At 42.7% G+C, this 19503-nt stretch overlaps 1 protein-coding gene across 2 annotated transcripts; it reads right to left on the bottom strand.

Annotated features, from left to right (window-relative positions):
• Window positions 1-2619: 2619 nt before the first annotated feature.
• LOC115179493 (NTPase KAP family P-loop domain-containing protein 1) lies at window positions 2620-18857 on the bottom strand. 2 transcript variants are annotated; one of them, XM_029741048.1, is made up of 13 exons: window positions 18593-18857; window positions 13425-13495; window positions 12564-12692; window positions 11274-11548; window positions 8891-9055; window positions 8249-8518; window positions 7768-7983; window positions 5607-5720; window positions 4962-5384; window positions 4162-4296; window positions 3973-4074; window positions 3653-3847; window positions 2620-3291 (listed from the first exon to the last, which is right to left on the bottom strand). In XM_029741048.1, exons 2-13 carry the CDS (start codon window positions 13435-13437, stop codon window positions 2995-2997), a joined length of 2334 nt encoding a protein of 777 aa, XP_029596908.1. In that variant the 5' UTR covers window positions 13438-13495; window positions 18593-18857; the 3' UTR covers window positions 2620-2994. The 2 variants fall into 2 exon arrangements, with proteins under 2 accessions (XP_029596908.1, XP_029596909.1); XM_029741049.1 differs by lacking the exons at window positions 12564-12692; window positions 13425-13495; window positions 18593-18857 and adding an exon at window positions 12030-12128.
• Between the last annotated feature and the right edge of the window lie 646 nt (window positions 18858-19503).

Below are 19503 nucleotides of genomic sequence, written 5' to 3'. Positions count from 1 at the left end.
GTATGCTACTCCTGTTGTAAAGCGAAGCAATGTACTTAATATTAAAAACGCTGATCGATAAACGAACTGCATTGGGAAGTATTCAGGCCCCTTCCTTTTTTCCACATTTTGTTACGTTACAGCCTTATTCTAAAATTGATTAAATTGCTTTTTTTACTCATCAGTCTACATACAGTCCCCCTTAATTAATGACAAAGCAAAAACATGTTTTACAACATTTTTCCAATTTATATATATAAAACATACATTATTTACATAAGTATTCAGACACTTTGCTATGAGACTAGAAATTGAGCTCAGGTACATCCTGTTTCCATTGATCATCCTTGAGATGTTTCTACAACTTCATTGGAGTCCATCTGTGGTAAATTCAATTGATTGGACATGATTTGGAAAGGCACACACCTGTCTATATAAGGTCCCACAGTTGACAGTGCATGTCAGAGTAAAAACCAAGCCATGAGGTCAAAGGAATTGTCCATAGAGCGCCGAGACAGGATTGTGTCGATGGAAGAAGTTTGGAAGAACCAAGACTTCCTGGAGCTGGCCGCCCGGCCAAACTGAGAAATTGGGAGAGAAGGGCCTTGGTCACTCTGACACAGCTTCAGAGTTTCTCTGTGGAGATGGAAGAACCTTCCAGAAGGACAACCTTTTCTGCAGAACTCCACCAATCAGGCCTTTATGGTAGAGTGGCCGATGGAAGCCACTCCTCAGTAAAAGGCACATGACAGCCGGCTTGGAGTTTGCCAAAAGGCACCTAAAGGACTCTGACCATGAGAAACAAGATTCTCTGGTCTGATAAAACCAAGATTGAACTCTTTGGCCTGAATGCCAAGTGTCACGTCTGGAGCAAACCTGGCACCATCCCTATGGTGAAGCATGGTGGAAGCAGCATCATGCTGTGGGGATGTTTTTCAGCGGCAGGGACTAGGAAATTAGTCAGGATCTAGGGAAATACCTAGGATAGGATAAAGTAATCCTTCTAACCCCCCCCCCCCCCCCAAAAAAAAAGATTTAGATGCACTATTGTAAAGTGGTTGTTCCACTGGATATCATAAGGTGAATGCACCAATTTGTAAGTCGCTCTGGATAAGAGCGTCTGCTAAATGACTTAAATGTAAATGAAAGATGAATGGCGCAAAGTACAGAGAGATCCTTGATGAGAACCTGGTCTAGAGCACAAGGTTCACCTTCCAACAGGACAACGACCTTAAACACACAGCCAAGACAATGCAGAAGTGGCTTTGGGACAATTCTCTGAATGTCATTGAGTGGCCCAGCCAGAGCCGGACTTGAACCTGATCGAACATCTCTGGAGAGACCTGAAAATAGCTATGCAGAGATGTTCCCCATCCAACCTGACAAAACTTGAGCGCATCTGCAGAGAAGAATGGGAGAAACTCCCCAAAAAGGGTGTGCCAAGCTTGTTGCGTCAAACCCAAGAAGACATGAGGCTGTAATCACTGCCAAAGGTGCTTCAACAAAGTATGGCGTAAAGGGTCTGAATACTTATGTAAATGTGATGTTTTTGTCTTGTCATTATGTATTACTGTGTGTAGATTGGTGGGGGGAAAAAACGATTTATCCAGTTTTAGATAAGGCTGTAACGTAACAAAATGTGGAAAAAGTCAAGGAGTCTGAATACTTTCCGAATGCACTGTATATGGTATTTTGTATTGTGATACATGTTTGGGATACGACTGATGTGTGGTTGTCTCTCCTGGCTATCTTAAGGTGAATCCACAAGCTGTAGGTAGCTCTGGATGGGAGTGTCTGCTAAATCAGGGTTTTCTAAACTTGGTCCTGGGTGGATAATTTTTTTACTACTAAATGATACACAGGCTATGAAATGACTGCATGTGTTTTTAAACTAGATTCATTATGTTAGCCATTGATGATTCATGTATTTGGATAACTTCAATGAACTGAATTGATCTGCTAATAAAAAATGTAACCTTTTTTGGGGGGGGGGGGGTGGTATCTATACAGAAAATACAATGTCTTTCTTTAATTCATGTCATTCAAAATAATATGTTTCTATTTATCTAGTCAAAACATGTCACTACATCTCTACACATCACCACTGGAGCAAGCCCATTATCTAGGCACCAGTATTTTCTACAATGCATACAAATATATGTTTATCAGTATAAAGGATTTACATATGTTTCTTATTAAATAACAGTTAAATAAATGTATTTGTCATTTTTTATATGGTGCCAAAGTCCAGGGACAGCATTACCACCACAATCCAATAATGACCCAGTTACTATTGGGGAATGGAACCAGAGAGGAAGCTTGTGTTACCTTTCTCACACCACTGCAGTATTCATTTCAACAGACCTTTTCCACACCCCTTTGTTAGAGATATACAGTACCAGTCAAAGTTTGGACACACCTACTCATTCAAGGGTTTTTCTTTATTTTGACTATTTTATACATTGTAGAATAATAGTGAAGACATCAAAACTATGACATAACACATATGGAATCATGTAGTAACCAAAATAGTGTTAAACAAATCAAAATATATTCTTTAGGGAATAGGGAGCTATTCGGAACTCAGCCCAAGAGAATTAGCATTGGCTGTCTCACTAAAACATGTTACATTGTGGTACAGTTGGAGTGATTCCACATGAAACCAGGGTAAAGTTCATAATGTCCTTGGAGTGATTCCACATGAAACCAGGGTAAAGTTCATAATGCCTTGGAGTGATTCCACATGAAACCAGGGTAAAGTTCATAATGCCTTGGAGTGATTCCACATGAAACCAGGGTAAAGTGGCAGCGCCACCTAGTGTCTGGTTTGAGCAACTGAAAGCTCTATAGATCCAACAGGAGCTGGTAGAGGAATGCAGTTCACTGTTATTACACAATAGGTAAGTAGGTTCTCATGGGTACTACACATCAATACACAGGCCATTCTCAGAGATCATCTGTCTGTATATGTATCAGATTTCAATCGTTTTCATGCATCTCTATCTCGCCACGGCATCAAGAAAAAGACAGATTTAATGTTGACCCGTGGCTATGGGGACCGAACTGGGGTTGTTTGGACTGCTGATTGGTCAGTTGTTTGGGGTTTAGGTTTAGGGACGTGGCCTTGGGGCCTCCACCTTGGGGCCTCCCATCGATACCCAGGAAGTGGAGTCTGAAGGTTGTCCACTCCCCGAAGGTCATCTGGAGCAGCTGTTTGAGGTCGTCAGGATCACCGAAGACCAGCGCCTGGCCGGTGAGGTCATTGCTACGGACGATGTCTGCGTACTTCTTAGGGAGGTTCATCCTTGCCAGCTTTTGGGGAATTTGGAAAGATGCAAAACATAGAAAGAAGATTTCAGTTTACATGTTTGGGGAGGAAGGTAGCCTAGTGGCTAGAGCGTTGGGCCAGTAACCGAAAGGTTGCTCGATCATATCCCCGAGCTGACAAGGTAAAAATCTGTTGTTCTACCTCTGAACAAGGCAGTTAACCCACTGTTCCTAGACATTCATTGTAAATAAGAATTTGTTTTTAACTGACTTGCCTGGTTAAATAAAAAAATAAAAACATCTTTCTTGGATTTATCTGAGGTCTAAAGTTGGCTATGGACCCTGGTCTAATGGAGTGCACTATATAGGGAATAGGGTGCCATGTGGGACACAGGCAACCCCCTACCGCTTTGCAGACATCCTCAGAGGTCATGTTGATAACAGTCCTGATGTTGAGAGGAGCCAGGTTCCTCCCCCACCCAGAATTATTCAGTCTGGTGGTCCCTCTGATCCGGGCCAGCTGCCTCCTGATAGAATGATCCAGGTTAACCGTGGTCAGATTCAACCTCTCCGCGTCTCTCACCCTGAACTGGAAATGCACCTGGAGGATTGGAAGATGAAGATGAAGTGTGCTGAGTGTTGGAGAGATGCGCGCGCACACAAACAAACACACACACAGGTCGCTGGTTCAAATCTGTCTCGAAGGAGCGTAAAAGGAACACACACCTTGAGGAACATCTCAAACATCTCTGGATCTCCGTCCTGTTCCAGCAAGTCTTCGATCTCCTCCCTCATCATGTGAAGCTCCATCCTCGAGTCGCTGAACACCTATTATAATATATATAATAATGTATTAATAGTATATAAAATAATAATATAGAATTGAATTATAATAATATATGCCATTTAGCAGACCTCCCACAAAGTCTTGGACTCGTCGACGAGTGTCGCCGTCCCGACAGCGTCATCGATCTCTGCTCTCTGCTGCTCGTCCTCCAGACACTGTAGTATCCAGCTGAGACGACAGGGCCAATGGTTGGCAAGAACGACCTGTAAGGAAGTGATCCTTACTGTTAATCCAGTCTATGTTTTCATTCTACTACAAACTGTTGCTTAGATTGCCATTCCATGTTTTACTCTAATGTAGTGAACATTACTGTAAGTCCAGTCCATGTCTTCATTCTACTACAAACTGACGCTTAGAATGCCATTCCATGTTTTAGTCTAATGTAGTGAACATTACTGTTAGTCCAGTCCATGTTTTCATTACATTACAGACTGACACTCAGAATTCCATTCCATGTTTTACTCAGGCAGTAGTTGAGCTACAGAACTAGTGAACAACAATGTATGTAGCTATCCCCACAATGCTTTCAGTAAAGTTCAACAAACATATCAGATGCCGGAACCGACTTACGTTTTTCTAATCGTATCATTTGTATGACTCCCTCCCTCTCTCTTCCCCTCGCTCCCTCATTCTCCCTCGCTCCCTCCTTCTCCCTCGCTCCCTCATTTTCCCTCGCTCCCTCATTCTCCCTCGCTCCCTCATTCTCCCTCGCTCCCTCCTTCTCCCTCGCTCCCTCATTCTCCCTCGCTCCCTCATTCTCCCTCGCTCCCTCATTCTCCCTCGCTCCCTCATTCTCCCTCGCTCCCTCAGTCTCCCTCGCTCCCTCATTCTCCCTCCCTTCACAACATAAAGGGGGGTGTTACAGTACCCAGGCAGCGATGTTCTCTGGCAGGGGCAGCTCAGTCTTCAGAGCCTCCATGAGCACCACGGTCACCCTGATGGAGTTGATGACCCGTCTCATGGACATGGTGTCATCAGAGATGTAGTGGTGGAGGTTCCCTCTGTTACTGGACAGGATGCTCTCCAACGCAGATTCTATTGCCTTGTCCACCTCGTCCTCACTCAGCGCAAACGCCCCCTGCGCCGCCTTGATGTGGTTGTTGTCTATCAAAGGAATACTGGCCTCCTTCAGAAAACTTGACGTCTCCTTTGTTTGGGAGGTGCTCTCGATCCAGGAGAGGGATGACTTCGGGATGCCCAGGTCCAGCTCTCTCAGCTCGATCCCCTTTGACCCATGACCCTTGACTTCTTCCGTGATCTCTGATTGGCCGCTAACGATATTGTAGAACACCTTGGGAGAGAGACGGAGAGAAACAGAGAGCGGAAGAGAGAGAGAGACAGAGAGAGAGAGAGAGAGAATTGTTTTTTTTACACAGTTTGGAAGCATTACAGATTATAAATGGCAGCAAAGGCTGAGTTATTTGATACAATGTATCCATTTCATATAGAACACCTTGTGCTTGGAGGTGTGGCAGAGTTATTTGATACAATGTATCCATTTCATATAGAACACCTTGTGCTTGGAGGTGTGGCAGAGTGGCGGTATGGTGAAGGCCAGGGTCACGATGCGGTTCAAGAAGGCATAGGCTCTGTCTTCTTGACTGAAGCACCCGTCTGCATAGTTCACCTGTTGGAGAGAAACAAACTGTGTTAGTTAATAATGAAAGCCATTATTGCCCTATTCACATTCTTCCACTGTAAATCATTTAAATAGTCAACGTTTCAGCTCTTTTATTATTTAAATGTTTTTATTTAACCAGCTAGAACTGTTCAGAACAAGTTCTCATTTACAACTGAGACCTGGCCAAGATAAAGCAAAGCAGTGCGACACAAACAACCACACAGAGTTACACATGGAATAAACAAACGTACAGTCAATAACACAATAGAAAAGTCTATATACAGTGTGTGCAAATGTAGTAAGATTAGGGAGGTAAGACAATAAATAGGCCATAGTGGTGAAATAATTACAATTTAGCAATTTAACACTGGAGTGATAGATGTGCAGAAGATAAATGTGCAAGTAGAGATACTGGGGTGCAAAGGAGCAAAATAAATAAATAACAATATGGGGACGAGTTAGTTGGGTGGGCTATTTACCGATGGGCTATGTACAGGTGCAATGATCGGTAAGCTGCTCTGACAGCTGAAGCTTAAAGTTAGTGAGCTGTTTCCCTCTGGAGGGTATACACTTGACGTATAGCAGTGGTTCCCTCCAGTCCTCCAGTCCTCCAGTCCTCCAGTAACTCCAACAGTGGTTCCCTCCAGTCCTCCAGTCCTCCAGTACCCCAACAGTGGTTCCCAACTTGGTACTCCAGTACCTCCAACAGTGGGTCCCTCCAATCCTCCAGTCCTCCAGTCCTCCAGTACCCCAACAGTGGTTCCCTACAGTCCTCCAGTACCCCAACAGTGGTTCCCTACAGTCCTCCAGTACCCCAACAGTGGTTCCCTACAGTCCTCCAGTACCCCAACAGTGGTTCCCTCCAGTCCTCCAGTACCTCCAACAGTGGTTCCCTCCAGTCCTCCAGTCCTCCAGTACCTCCAACAGTGGTTCCCTCCAGTCCTCCAGTACCTCCAACAGTGGTTCCCAACTCCTGTTGATCCAGGACCTCAGGGTTGACTGGTAATACAATATGTACCTGTTGAACCAGGACCTCAGGGTTGACTGGTAATACAATATGTACCTGTTGAACCAGGACCTCAGGGTTGACTGGTAATACAATATGTACCTGTTGAACCAGGACCTCAGGGTTGACTGGTAATACAATATGTACCTGTTGAACCAGGACCTCAGGGTTGACTGGTAATACAATATGTACCTGTTGAACCAGGACGTCAGGGTTGACTGGTAATACAATATGTACCTGTTGAACCAGGACCTCAGGGTTGACTGATAATACAATATGTACCTGTTGAACTAGGACCTCAGGGTTGACTGGTAATACAATATGTACCTGTTGAACCAGGACGTCAGGGTTGACTGATGTAACAATATGTACCTGTTGAACAAGGACGTCAGGGTTGACTGATAATACAATATGTACCTGTTGAACCAGGACCTCAGGGTTGACTGATGTAACAATATGTACCTGTTGAACTAGGACATCAGGGTTGACTGATAATACAATATGTACCTGTTGAACCAGGACGTCAGGGTTGACTGGTAATACAATATGTACCTGTTGAACCAGGACCTCAGGGTTGACTGATGTAACAATATGTACCTGTTGAACCAGGACCTCAGGGTTGACTGGTAGTACAATATGTACCTGTTGAACCAGGACCTCAGGGTTGACTGGTAATACAATATGTACCTGTTGAACCAGGACCTCAGGGTTGACTGGTAATACAATATGTACCTGTTGAACCAGGACCTCAGGGTTGACTGATGTAACAATATGTACCTGTTGAACCAGGACCTCAGGGTTGACTGGTAGTACAATATGTACCTGTTGAACCAGGACCTCAGGGTTGACTGGTAATACAATATGTACCTGTTGAACCAGGACCTCAGGGTTGACTGGTAGTACAATATGTACCTGTTGAACCAGGACCTCAGGGTTGACTGATAATACAATATGTACCTGTTGAACCAGGACCTCAGGGTTGACTGGTAGTACAATATGTACCTGTTGAACCAGGACCTCAGGGTTGACTGATAATACAATATGTACCTGTTGAACCAGGACCTCAGGGTTGACTGCCAGCAGAGAGATAAAGGGGGACTCCTCATCAGAGAGCAGTATACTGATAGCATCCAGGACACCAACGATCTTCTTAGGAGCACATCGGTCCAGGTTAGTGATCTCCAGAACCACGCGGATCCTCCTCTGCTCAAACACCTCCATGAACTGGATGAACCTGGATAACAGCCACATCTCCTTCCTCACCTGGGAGAGAAAGGGGGGAGGAAGGGGGAGAGAGAGAGAGAGAGAGAGAGAGAGAGAGAGGGAGAGAGAGAGAGAGAGAGAGAGAGAGAGAGAGAGAGAGAGAGAAAAAAAAAAGTTGGAAAAAGCAGGTTAAGGAACTGATTCATTGGTCAAAAGTTGGTGAATTGATCTAAAGTAGTGCACTATATAGGGAATGGTGCCATAGGGCCCTGGTCTAAAGTAGTGCACTCTGTAGGGAATAGGGTGCCATTATATCCTTTCTCACCTCGTTCATGAACCCCAGTTGGCCGCTGACCCTCTCGTTGTCCAGCGCATTACGGACGTTCAGGTCCTGGTTGAAGATCAGGTTCTTTCCCATCTGGAAGATAAATCGTATAGCTGCTGCTGCAGGAACCCCGAAGACAGCGAACGTCAGGCCCTCCAACACCCCGGCCCCTCTTTGGGCTTCACTCTGACCTTCTTCTCCTGTTCCATTTCCTGATCCCAGTCCGTCCAGCTCTGGTGCTTCTGGAACCTCCGGGAAGCCATACTTCACCTATAGGTGCAGGAACACAAGGTCAGGACAACGTCCTATTCAGTGTTCACTGACTAGTTCGCTGAAATTCACAATTCATTTATTTTCCATCTTAATGCTGATGGGTGAAATTTTCATGCTGCCAAAGATTCCCTCACTCGTAGTCATATTGTATCACCTTGCTTCACTGGTCCCTTTGTTTACAATTCTTCCTCATTTATGCTAAACATATTATGGGATACTAGAACATGAATGGACCTTGTTACTATGGGTCTATCCCAGGTTGGAACCCTGTTCCCTACATAGTGCACTACTTTTACTCCAAGGTAGTGCACTTTGAAGGCAAAAGGGAGCCATTTAGGAAGTAGCCTCTAACAACCTTCTGATCCTCACCAGGAAGACGAGGACTATGAGAGCAGCCAGCAGCAAGGCCAGGACCAGGGACCAGAGAGGGAAACAGCAGAACTTCTTAGATCTCCACTCTGACGATGTGTTTTCAATCACCTTCTTCCTCACCTCATCCTCCTCGTTGTGCTGCGTCACGCGGTACAGGCCCAGCTGAAGAACAAGAAGAAGACTTTATTGTCCATTATCTTGATGTTTCCAGTCAGAACTGGGTTCTATTTTATGAGGGAGACCGCTAACCTCTAGGTTACCTACCTGAAGTTAACCTCTAACCTTTAAACTCTAGGTTACCTACCTGAAGTTAACCACTAACCTCTAGGTCACCTACCTGAAGTTAACCTCTATCTCTAACCTCTAGGTTACCTACCTGAAGTTAACCTCTAGGTTACCTACCTGAAGTCAACCCCTAACCTCTAGGTCACCTACCTGAAGTTAACCTCTAACCTCTAGGTCACCTACCTGAAGTTAACCTCTAAACTCTAGGTCACCTACCTGAAGTTAACCTCTAACCTCTAGGTCACCTACCTGAAGTTAACCACTAACCTCTAGGTCACCTACCTGAAGTTAACCTCTAACCTCTAGGTCACCTACCTGAAGTTAACCACTAACCTCTAGGTTACCTACCTGAAGTCAACCTCTAAGTTACCTACCTGAAGTTAACCTCTAACCTCTAGGTCACCTACCTGAAGTTAACCTCTAAACTCTAGGTCACCTACCTGAAGTCAACCTCTAACCTCTAGGTCACTTACCTGAAGTTAACCTCTAGGTTACCTACCTGAAGTTAACCTCTAACCTCTAGGTTACCTACCTGAAGTCAACCTCTAACCTCTAGGTCACTTACCTGAAGTTAACCTCTAGGTTACCTACCTGAAGTTAACCTCTAACCTCTAGGTCACCTACCTGAAGTCAACCTCTAACCTCTAGGCTACCTACCAGAAGTCAACCTCTAGGTTACCTACCTGAAGTCAACCTCTAACCTCTAGGTTACCTACCTGAAGTTAACCTCTAACCTCTAGGTTACCTACCTGAAGTCAACCCCTAACCTCTAGGTCACCTACCTGAAGTCAACCTCTAACCTCTAGGTTACCTACCTGAAGTTAACCTCTAACCTCTAGGTTACCTACCTGAAGTTAACCTCTAGGTTACCTACCTGAAGTTAACCTCTAACCTCTAGGTTACCTACCTGAAGTCAACCTCTAACCTCTAGCTACCTGAAGTTAACCTCTGATCCTTATCTCTAACCTTCCAGCTAGCACCTAACGTTCTGAGAACCATATGTTTCTTAGAGCTTGGTGAGAGTGTGGTCGTCCTATAGTTATTTTGCATACATCCTTCCCACAACGTTCTGGGAATGGTGCAGGATACCCAGCTAGCACATAATGTTCTGAGAACCATATGTTTCTTAGGTGGGAATTTCAGTACTTCAGCATAACATTTCCTTCAGGTTTCCTCATTGTTCTATTTAAAGTAATGTTCTCAAATTGTTTCGAGAACATTAAGAAACAACCTTCTGTGGGAATTTCAGTACTTCAGCATAACGTTTTCTGCAGGTTTCCTCATGGTTCTATTTAAAGTCATGTTATCATAACATTAAGAAGAAATTTCATAAAAGACATAGAAAAATATTAGTAAGTTCAAAATACGTTCTAAGAATGTAATTTAAAAACATATACATTCTGTTCTCAGCATTAACTAGACTCTCTCTATTCTCTATCTTGTTAAGTGTGCTCAGGTGTGTTGGCTGAGCACACTAAATTAGTCACGCCTGATCTTAATGAGTGCTTGTTTACTTTGAAACGGGGTCTGTTTGAACAGACTAAAATGAACAGCTTTGTATGAATAAAAAAACAACATGGCATGCTAGCTCCATCCTTGTACCGCAGTGGACTAATTTCATAGCTTTGAATCTCACTGACGCCGTGCCACAATAAAACATAAATGTGTTTGATACCTAAGCAAAACAGTTAACCCCAACTAAGTTAACAGTGTAATCAAAAGTCTTATTGAAATGTTCTCAGAACGTTAACTCATCATCTTCAAATAACCTATAATTTTTGTTTTCACAACTTTAATAAAACCTTCCAGGTAAACGTTTAGGGAACCATAGTAAAGCGTTCTCAGAACCTCCCCGCAACCTAAAAAGGTACATTCCCAGAACAGGCAAACATTCATTTCCATTCTCAGAACGTAAAAAAAAAAAAAGTTCAGTTTTACAGGTCGGGAAACGTATGGCTTCATTCCCAGAACCAATGGGAAACCAAAAACATACGTTCTCACAACCTCCAAGGAACCAAATGTGCTAGCTGGGCTCTGACCTCTAACCTCTAGGCTACCTACTTGAAGTTAACCTCTAACCTCTAGGGTAACCCACCTGAAGTTTCCCGAAGCTCTCCTGCAGTGCCAGGCACAGTCTCATCACCAGCCCTGCCCAGAGGAGGTCACTCCCGGCGAAGTGCCATGCGGAGAACCGAACATAGATGAACCGGACATTCTTCCGTCGCTGGTTCTCCTCGGTCCAGACGGGTCTGTAGAACAGCAGCCTGCAGATCAGAGCTAGGAGACCAGTGATGGAGGTTTTGACGGAACGAGGCTTGGACCTGCCCTGGTAACTCTGCTCCCTCCTCTCTGCCTCCTGCTCCATGTGGACTAGTCAAGGAGCGAGCGAGCGAGCAAGAGAGAGAGAGAGAGAAAGAGAACAGTGAGATAAGGATATGTTCCTTCTAGCTCTGGGCATTAGGGCTACTTTCTAACGCTGAGCATCCTGAGTGGATGAATATTGGCAACACTCTATATGACAGGATCATGTTGTATCTACCCTCTATATGACAGGATCATATTGTACCTACCCACTATAAGACAGGATCATGTTGTGTGTACCTACCCACTATAAGACAGGATCATGTTGTGTGTACCTACCCTCTATGAGACAGGATCATGTTGTGTGTACCTACCCTCTATGAGACAGGATCATGTTGTGTGTACCTACCCACTCACTATAAGACAGGATCATGTTGTGTCTACCTATCCTCTATAAGACAGAATCATGTTGTGTGTAACTACCCTCTATCAGACAGGATCATGTTGTGTGTAACTACCCTCTATATTACAGGATCATGTGTGTAACTACCCTCTATATATCTGAGGATCATGTTGTGTTTACCTACCCTCTATGAGACAGGATCATGTTGTGTCTACCTACCCTCTATAAGACAGGATCATGTTGTGTCTACCTACCCTCTATGAGACAGGATCATGTTGTGTTTACCTACCCTCTATGAGACAGGATCATGTTGTGTCTACCTACCCTCTATGAGACAGGATCATGTTGTGTCTACCTACCCTCTATGAGACAGGATCATGTTGTGTCTACCTACCCTCTATAAGACAGGATCATGTTGTGTCTACCTACCCTCTATGAGACAGGATCATGTTGTGTCTACCTACCCTCTATGAGACAGGATCATGTGGTGTGTAACTACCCTCTATCAGACAGGATCATGTTGTGTCTACCTACCCTCTATGAGACAGGATCATGTGGTGGTGTCTACCTACCCTCTATATATCTGAGGATCATGTTGTGTCTACCTACCCTCTATATATCTGAGGATCATGTTGTGTCTACCTACCCTCTATAAGACAGGATCATGTTGTGTCTACCTACCCTCTATATATCTGAGGATCATGTTGATGCGGTTCTGACATGATGAGTAGAGGCCCACCGTGGCAGGAGAGGACACTTTAGTCAGAGTCTTGGACAGAGCGTACGCATAGATGTGATCCGACGGCAAATCTATAGAATCAAAAGAGATGAATGTAGCACAGAACATTCCTTCCAGGCATTTTGATAGGTCGGTTAAGTAGCTCAAATGTAATGGGAAACATTTTCCATTCTACTGAAAAAAATCTAAAAGATCAAAATAAAGGGACCAAAATGCATCATACCGGATGTATTTCTGTATTTTGAAAGTTCTATATCTTGAAAATTTGACTGCTGATCTGACCTTTTGGGGACTATATCAACAATGGACTAATGAAACAAACACCAAAATATATTTCTTTAATGATTGACAGTGTTTTCTGAATGATGGGAGTGATTTTTAAAGCATGTGACCACATGAATTTCCTCCAATGAGATAATAAAGGTTATCAAATGTCCTAATTATTACCAGTTGCACACAACTTCCTCTTTTTTAAACCTACAGTATGACTGCATCTGAAATGGCTCCCTATTCCCCCATAGGCCTCTGGTCCAAAGTAGTGCACTACATAGGGAACAGGGTGCCATTTGGGACACTGTCCTGTGTTTGTGTATTCCAGCTGCAGAGTTACAGAACAGGCCCAGTATATCATTATGCAAACATTCGGGTGCTGTTCTGTTCTATTCTGTTCACACAGCCATAATTGGGTTAGGGTAACTCAGAGAGGGGTTGAGAGTGAGGGACCCTAGAAACTAACAATTTGGAGGAGGAAATGGAATCTGGAATCTCAATTTTCTCTTTTTCTCTCGCATGAGAGAGCTCACCTTTTGTTATCATTGTATTGGTGTTGCCAACGGCACCCAGAGAATAATGGTAATGTATGGCTGTTTGTGATCTGTGAATGACAAAGAATAACACTTACAAAACCTCAGGTGAAAGAGAGGGAGGGAGAGAGTGAGAGAGGGTGGAGGTGAATGAGAAGGGGGAGGAAAAAGAGAGGGAGGGAGAGAGAGAGAGGGTGGAGGTGAATGAGAAGGGGGAGAAAAAAGAGAGTGAGGGAGAGAGAGAGAGAGAGAGAGAGAGAGAGAGAGAGAGAGAGGGTGGAAGTGAATGCGAAGGGGGAGGAAAAAGAGAGTGAGGGAGAGAGTGAGAGAGAGAGAGAGAGAGAGAGAGAGAGAGAGAGAGAGAGGGTGGAGGTGAATGAGAAGGGGGAGGAAAAAGAGAGTGAGGGAGAGAGAGAGAGAGAGAGGGTGGGGAATTGAATACTAATATAACAGCAGGGTTATATAGAAAGTGCATCACAACACAACTTAAGCAGTAGATAAGATAGAAATAAAATGACTTGGTGACTAAATACACCTCAATGTATACAGTATATGTCATTCTGGTGCTATTTTGAGTTACTATACATCCAGTGAGTTACTATACATCCAGTGAGTTGCTATACATCCAGTGAGTTACTATACATCCAGTGAGTTACTATACATCCAGTGAGTTGCTATACATCCAGTGAGTTACTATACATCCAGTGAGTTACTATACATCCAGTGAGTTGCTATACATCCAGTGAGTTACTGAGTTACTATACATCCAGTGAGTTACTGAGTTACTATACATCCAGTGAGTTACTAAGTTACTATACATCCAGTGAGTTACTATACATCCAGTGAGTTACTGAGTTACTATACATCCAGTGAGTTACTAAGTTACTATACATCCAGTGAGTTACTATACATCCAGTGAGTTACTGAGTTACTATACATCCAGTGAGTTACTAAGTTACTATACATCCAGTGAGTTACTGAGTTACTATACATCCAGTGAGTTACTGAGTTACTATACATCCAGTGAGTTACTGAGTTACTATACATCCAGTGAGTTACTGAGTTACTATACATCCAGTGAGTTACTGAGTTACTATACATCCAGTGAGTTACTGAGTTACTATACATACAGTGAGTTACTGAGTTACTATACATCCAGTGAGTTACTGAGTTACTATACATCCAGTGAGTTACTGAGTTACTATACATCCAGTGAGTTACTGAGTTACTATACATCCAGTGAGTTACTAAGTTACTATACATCCAGTGAGTTACTGAGTTACTATACATCCAGTGAGTTACTGAGTTACTATACATCCAGTGAGTTACTGAGTTACTATACATCCAGTGAGTTACTGAGTTACTATACATCCAGTGAGTTACTAAGTTACTATACATCCAGTGAGTTACTGAGTTACTATACATCCAGTGAGTTACTGAGTTACTATACATCCAGTGAGTTACTAAGTTACTATACATCCAGTGAGTTACTGAGTTACTATACATCCAGTGAGTTACTGAGTTACTATACATCCAGTGAGTTACTATACATCCAGTGAGTTACTGAGTTACTATACATCCAGTGAGTTACTGAGTTACTATACATCCAGTGAGTTACTGAGTTACTATACATCCAGTGAGTTACAGTGAGTTGCTATACATCCAGTGAGTTACTAAGTTACTATACATCCAGTGAGTTACTGAGTTACTATACATCCAGTGAGTTACTAAGTTACTATACATCCAGTGAGTTACTATACATCCAGTGAGTTACTGAGTTACTATACATCCAGTGAGTTACTAAGTTACTATACATCCAGTGAGTTACTGAGTTACTATACATCCAGTGAGTTACTGAGTTACTATACATCCAGTGAGTTACTGAGTTACTATACATCCAGTGAGTTACTGAGTTACTATACATCCAGTGAGTTACTGAGTTACTATACATCCAGTGAGTTACTGAGTTACTATACATACAGTGAGTTACTGAGTTACTATACATCCAGTGAGTTACTGAGTTACTATACATCCAGTGAGTTACTGAGTTACTATACATCCAGTGAGTTACTATACATCCAGTGAGTTGCTATACATCCAGTGAGTTACTAAGTTACTATACATCCAGTGAGTTACTGAGTTACTATACATCCAGTGAGTTACTGAGTTACTATACATCCAGTGAGTTACTGAGTACTATACATCCAGTGAGTTACTGAGTTACTATACATTCCAGTGAGTTACTGAGTTACTATACATCCAGTGAGTTACTGAGTTACTATACATCCAGTGAGTTACTGATTACTATACATCCAGTGAGTTACTGAGTTACTATACATCCAGTGAGTTACTAGTTACTATACATCCAGTGAGTTAACTGAGTTACTATACATCCAGTGAGTTACTAGAGTTACTATACATCCAGTGAGTTACTATACATCCAGTGAGTTACTGAGTTACTATACATCCAGTGAGTTAATGAGTTACTATACATCCAGTGAGTTACTGAGTTACTATTACATCCAGTGAGTTACTGAGGTACTATACATCCAGTGAGTTACTGAGTTACTATTACATCAGTGAGTTACTGAGTTACTATTACATCCAGTGAGTTACTGAGTTATATTACATCCAGTGAGTTACTGAGTTACTATACATCCAGTGAGTTACTGAGTTACTATACATCCAGTGAGTTACTGAGTTACTATACATCCAGTGAGTTACTGAGTTACTATACATCCAGTGAGTTACTAAGTTACTATACATCCAGTGAGTTACTGAGTTACTATACATCCAGTGAGTTACTAAGTTACTATACATCCAGTGAGTTACTGAGTTACTATACATCCAGTGAGTTACTAAGTTACTACATCCAGTGAGTTACTGAGTTACTATCATCCAGTGAGTTACTGAGTTACATATACATCCAGTGAGTTACTGAGTTACTATACATCCAGTGAGTTACTAAGTTACTATACATCCAGTGAGTTACTGAGTTACTATACATCCAGTGAGTTACTGAGTTACTATTCATCCAGTGAGTTACTAGTTACTATACATCCAGTGAGTTACTGAGTTACTATACATCCAGTGAGTTACTGAGTTACTATACATCCAGTGAGTTACTATACATCCAGTGAGTTACTGAGTTACTATACATCCAGTGAGTTACTGAGTTACTATACATCCAGTGAGTTACTGAGTTACTATACATCCAGTGAGTTACTATACATCCAGTGAGTTGCTATACATCCAGTGAGTTACTAAGTTACTATACATCCAGTGAGTTACTGAGTTACTATACATCCAGTGAGTTACTGAGTTACTATACATCCAGTGAGTTACTGAGTTACTATACATCCAGTGAGTTACTGAGTTACTATACATCCAGTGAGTTACTGAGTTACTATACATCCAGTGAGTTACTGAGTTACTATACATCCAGTGAGTTACTGAGTTACTATACATCCAGTGAGTTACTGAGTTACTATACATCCAGTGAGTTACTAAGTTACTATACATCCAGTGAGTTACTGAGTTACTATACATCCAGTGAGTTACTGAGTTACTATACATCCAGTGAGTTACTATACATCCAGTGAGTTACTGAGTTACTATTCATCCAGTGAGTTAATGAGTTACTATACATCCAGTGAGTTACTGAGTTACTATACATCCAGTGAGTTACTATACATCCAGTGAGTTACTGATTTACTATTCATCCAGTGAGTTACTGATTTACTATTCACCCAGTGAGTTACTGAGTTACTATTCATCCAGTGAGTTACTGAGTTACTATTCATCCAGTGAGTTACTGAGTTACTATACATCCAGTGAGTTACTGAGTTACTATACATCCAGTGAGTTACTAAGTTACTATACATCCAGTGAGTTACTGAGTTACTATACATCCAGTGAGTTACTAAGTTACTATACATCCAGTGAGTTACTGAGTTACTATACATCCAGTGAGTTACTATACATCCAGTGAGTTACTGAGTTACTATACATCCAGTGAGTTACTGAGTTACTATTCATCCAGTGAGTTACTGAGTTACTATACATCCAGTGAGTTACTGAGTTACTATACATCCAGTGAGTTACTGAGTTACTATACATCCAGTGAGTTACTGAGTTACTATACATCCAGTGAGTTACTATACATCCAGTGAGTTACTGAGTTACTATACATCCAGTGAGTTACTGAGTTACTATTCATCCAGTGAGTTACTGAGTTACTATACATCCAGTGAGTTACTGAGTTACTATACATCCAGTGAGTTACTGAGTTACTATACATCCAGTGAGTTGCTATACATCCAGTGAGTTACTGAGTTACTATACATCCAGTGAGTTACTAAGTTACTATACATCCAGTGAGTTACTGAGTTACTATGCATCCAGTGAGTTACTAAGTTACTATACATCCAGTCAGTTACTGAGTTACTATACATCCAGTGAGTTACTGTACATCCAGTGAGTTGCTATACATCCAGTGAGTTACTGAGTTACTATACATCCAGTGAGTTACTAAGTTACTATACATCCAGTGAGTTACTGAGTTACTATACATCCAGTGAGTTCCTATACATCCAGTGAGTTGCTATACATCCAGTGAGTTACTATACATCCAGTGAGTTACTAAGTTACTATACATCCAGTGAGTTACTAAGTTACTATACATCCAGTGAGTTACTGAGTTACTATACATACAGTGAGTTACTGAGTTACTATACATCCAGTGAGTTACTGAGTGACTATACATCCAGTGAGTTACTGAGTTACTATACATCCAGTGAGTTACTGAGTTACTATACATCCAGTGAGTTACTGTGATACTATACATCCAATAGGCTATTTGTAGTGTACATGCAGTTAGTAGTACTTGCCAGGATAAGGTGGGTGTGTCCAGGATAAGGTGGGTGTGTCCAGGATAAGGTGGGTGTGTCCAGGTTAAGGTGGGTGTGTCCAGGATAAGGTGGGTGTGTCCAGGATAAGGTGGGTGTGTCCAGGATAAGGTGGGTGTGTCCAGGATAAGGTGGGTGTGTGCTTTATAAGATAGCATAGTGCTTACTGACCATGAGCAACCACTTAGAATTCAGCTATTTGAGATACACTACAATGCCCTGTATCCAATCAAAACCCATCAGATGAAACAGAGGTCTTACCTTTCAGTTGGACGTCTCAGAACCCACTCCTCCTCCTAACACGGATCAGGGACAGGATCAATAGATGTTGTCTTGTTGTGACTGAGAGAGGGAACCACAGAGAGAGAATGCTGCTACCCACCGCTACAATGGCTAAGGTGTGGTGAACTTTACACCCCTAGCCCAGGGCCTGCCTGGCTAACTTCCTGCCCGCTGTACAGCTTTACAATGCAGATATCAGCTAAAAGCTAATCATTCACTAGATAATTTCTCCTTCGGTCTGTTTGTATGGCTCTCTCTCTCTCTCTCTCGCTCTCTCTCTCTATCTCTCTCTATTTGGTCTGTCTGCAGGGCTCTATCTCTCTCTATTCTGTCTGTCTGTAGGGCTCTCTCTCTCTCTATTATGTCTGTCTGTAGGGCTCTATCTCTCTCTATTCTGTCTGTCTGCAGGGCTCTATCTCTCTCTATTCTGTCTGTCTGTAGGGCTCTCTCTCTCTATTCTGTCTGTCTGTAGGGCTCTCTCGCTCTCTATTCTGTCTGTCTGTAGGGCTCTCTCTCTCTCTCTATTCTGTCTGTCTGTAGGGCTCTCTCTCTCTCACTCTATTCTGTCTGTCTGTAGGACTCTCTCTCTCTCTCTCTCTATTCTGTCTGTCTGTAGGGCTCTCTCTCTCTATTATGTCTGTCTGTAGGGCTGTCTCTCTCTCTATTCTGTCTGTCTGTAGGGCTCTATCTCTCTATTCTGTCTGTCTGTAGGGCTCTCTCTCTATTCTGTCTGTCTGTAGGGCTCTCTCTCTCTCTCTATTCTGTCTGTAGGGCTCTCTCTCTCTCTATTCTGTCTGTCTGTAGGGCTCTCTCTCTCTCTATTCTGTCTGTCTGTAGGGCTCTCTCTCTCTCTATTCTGTCTGTCTGTAGGGCTGTCTCTCCCTCTATTC

The sequence above is a fragment of the Salmo trutta genome, chromosome 39 (genome assembly GCF_901001165.1).
Source record: "Salmo trutta chromosome 39, fSalTru1.1, whole genome shotgun sequence".
NCBI classification, from domain to species: Eukaryota; Metazoa; Chordata; class Actinopteri; order Salmoniformes; family Salmonidae; genus Salmo; species Salmo trutta.
The sequence above is the reverse complement of the archived record's forward strand: the minus strand, read 5'-3'. Positions and strand labels throughout refer to the sequence as shown.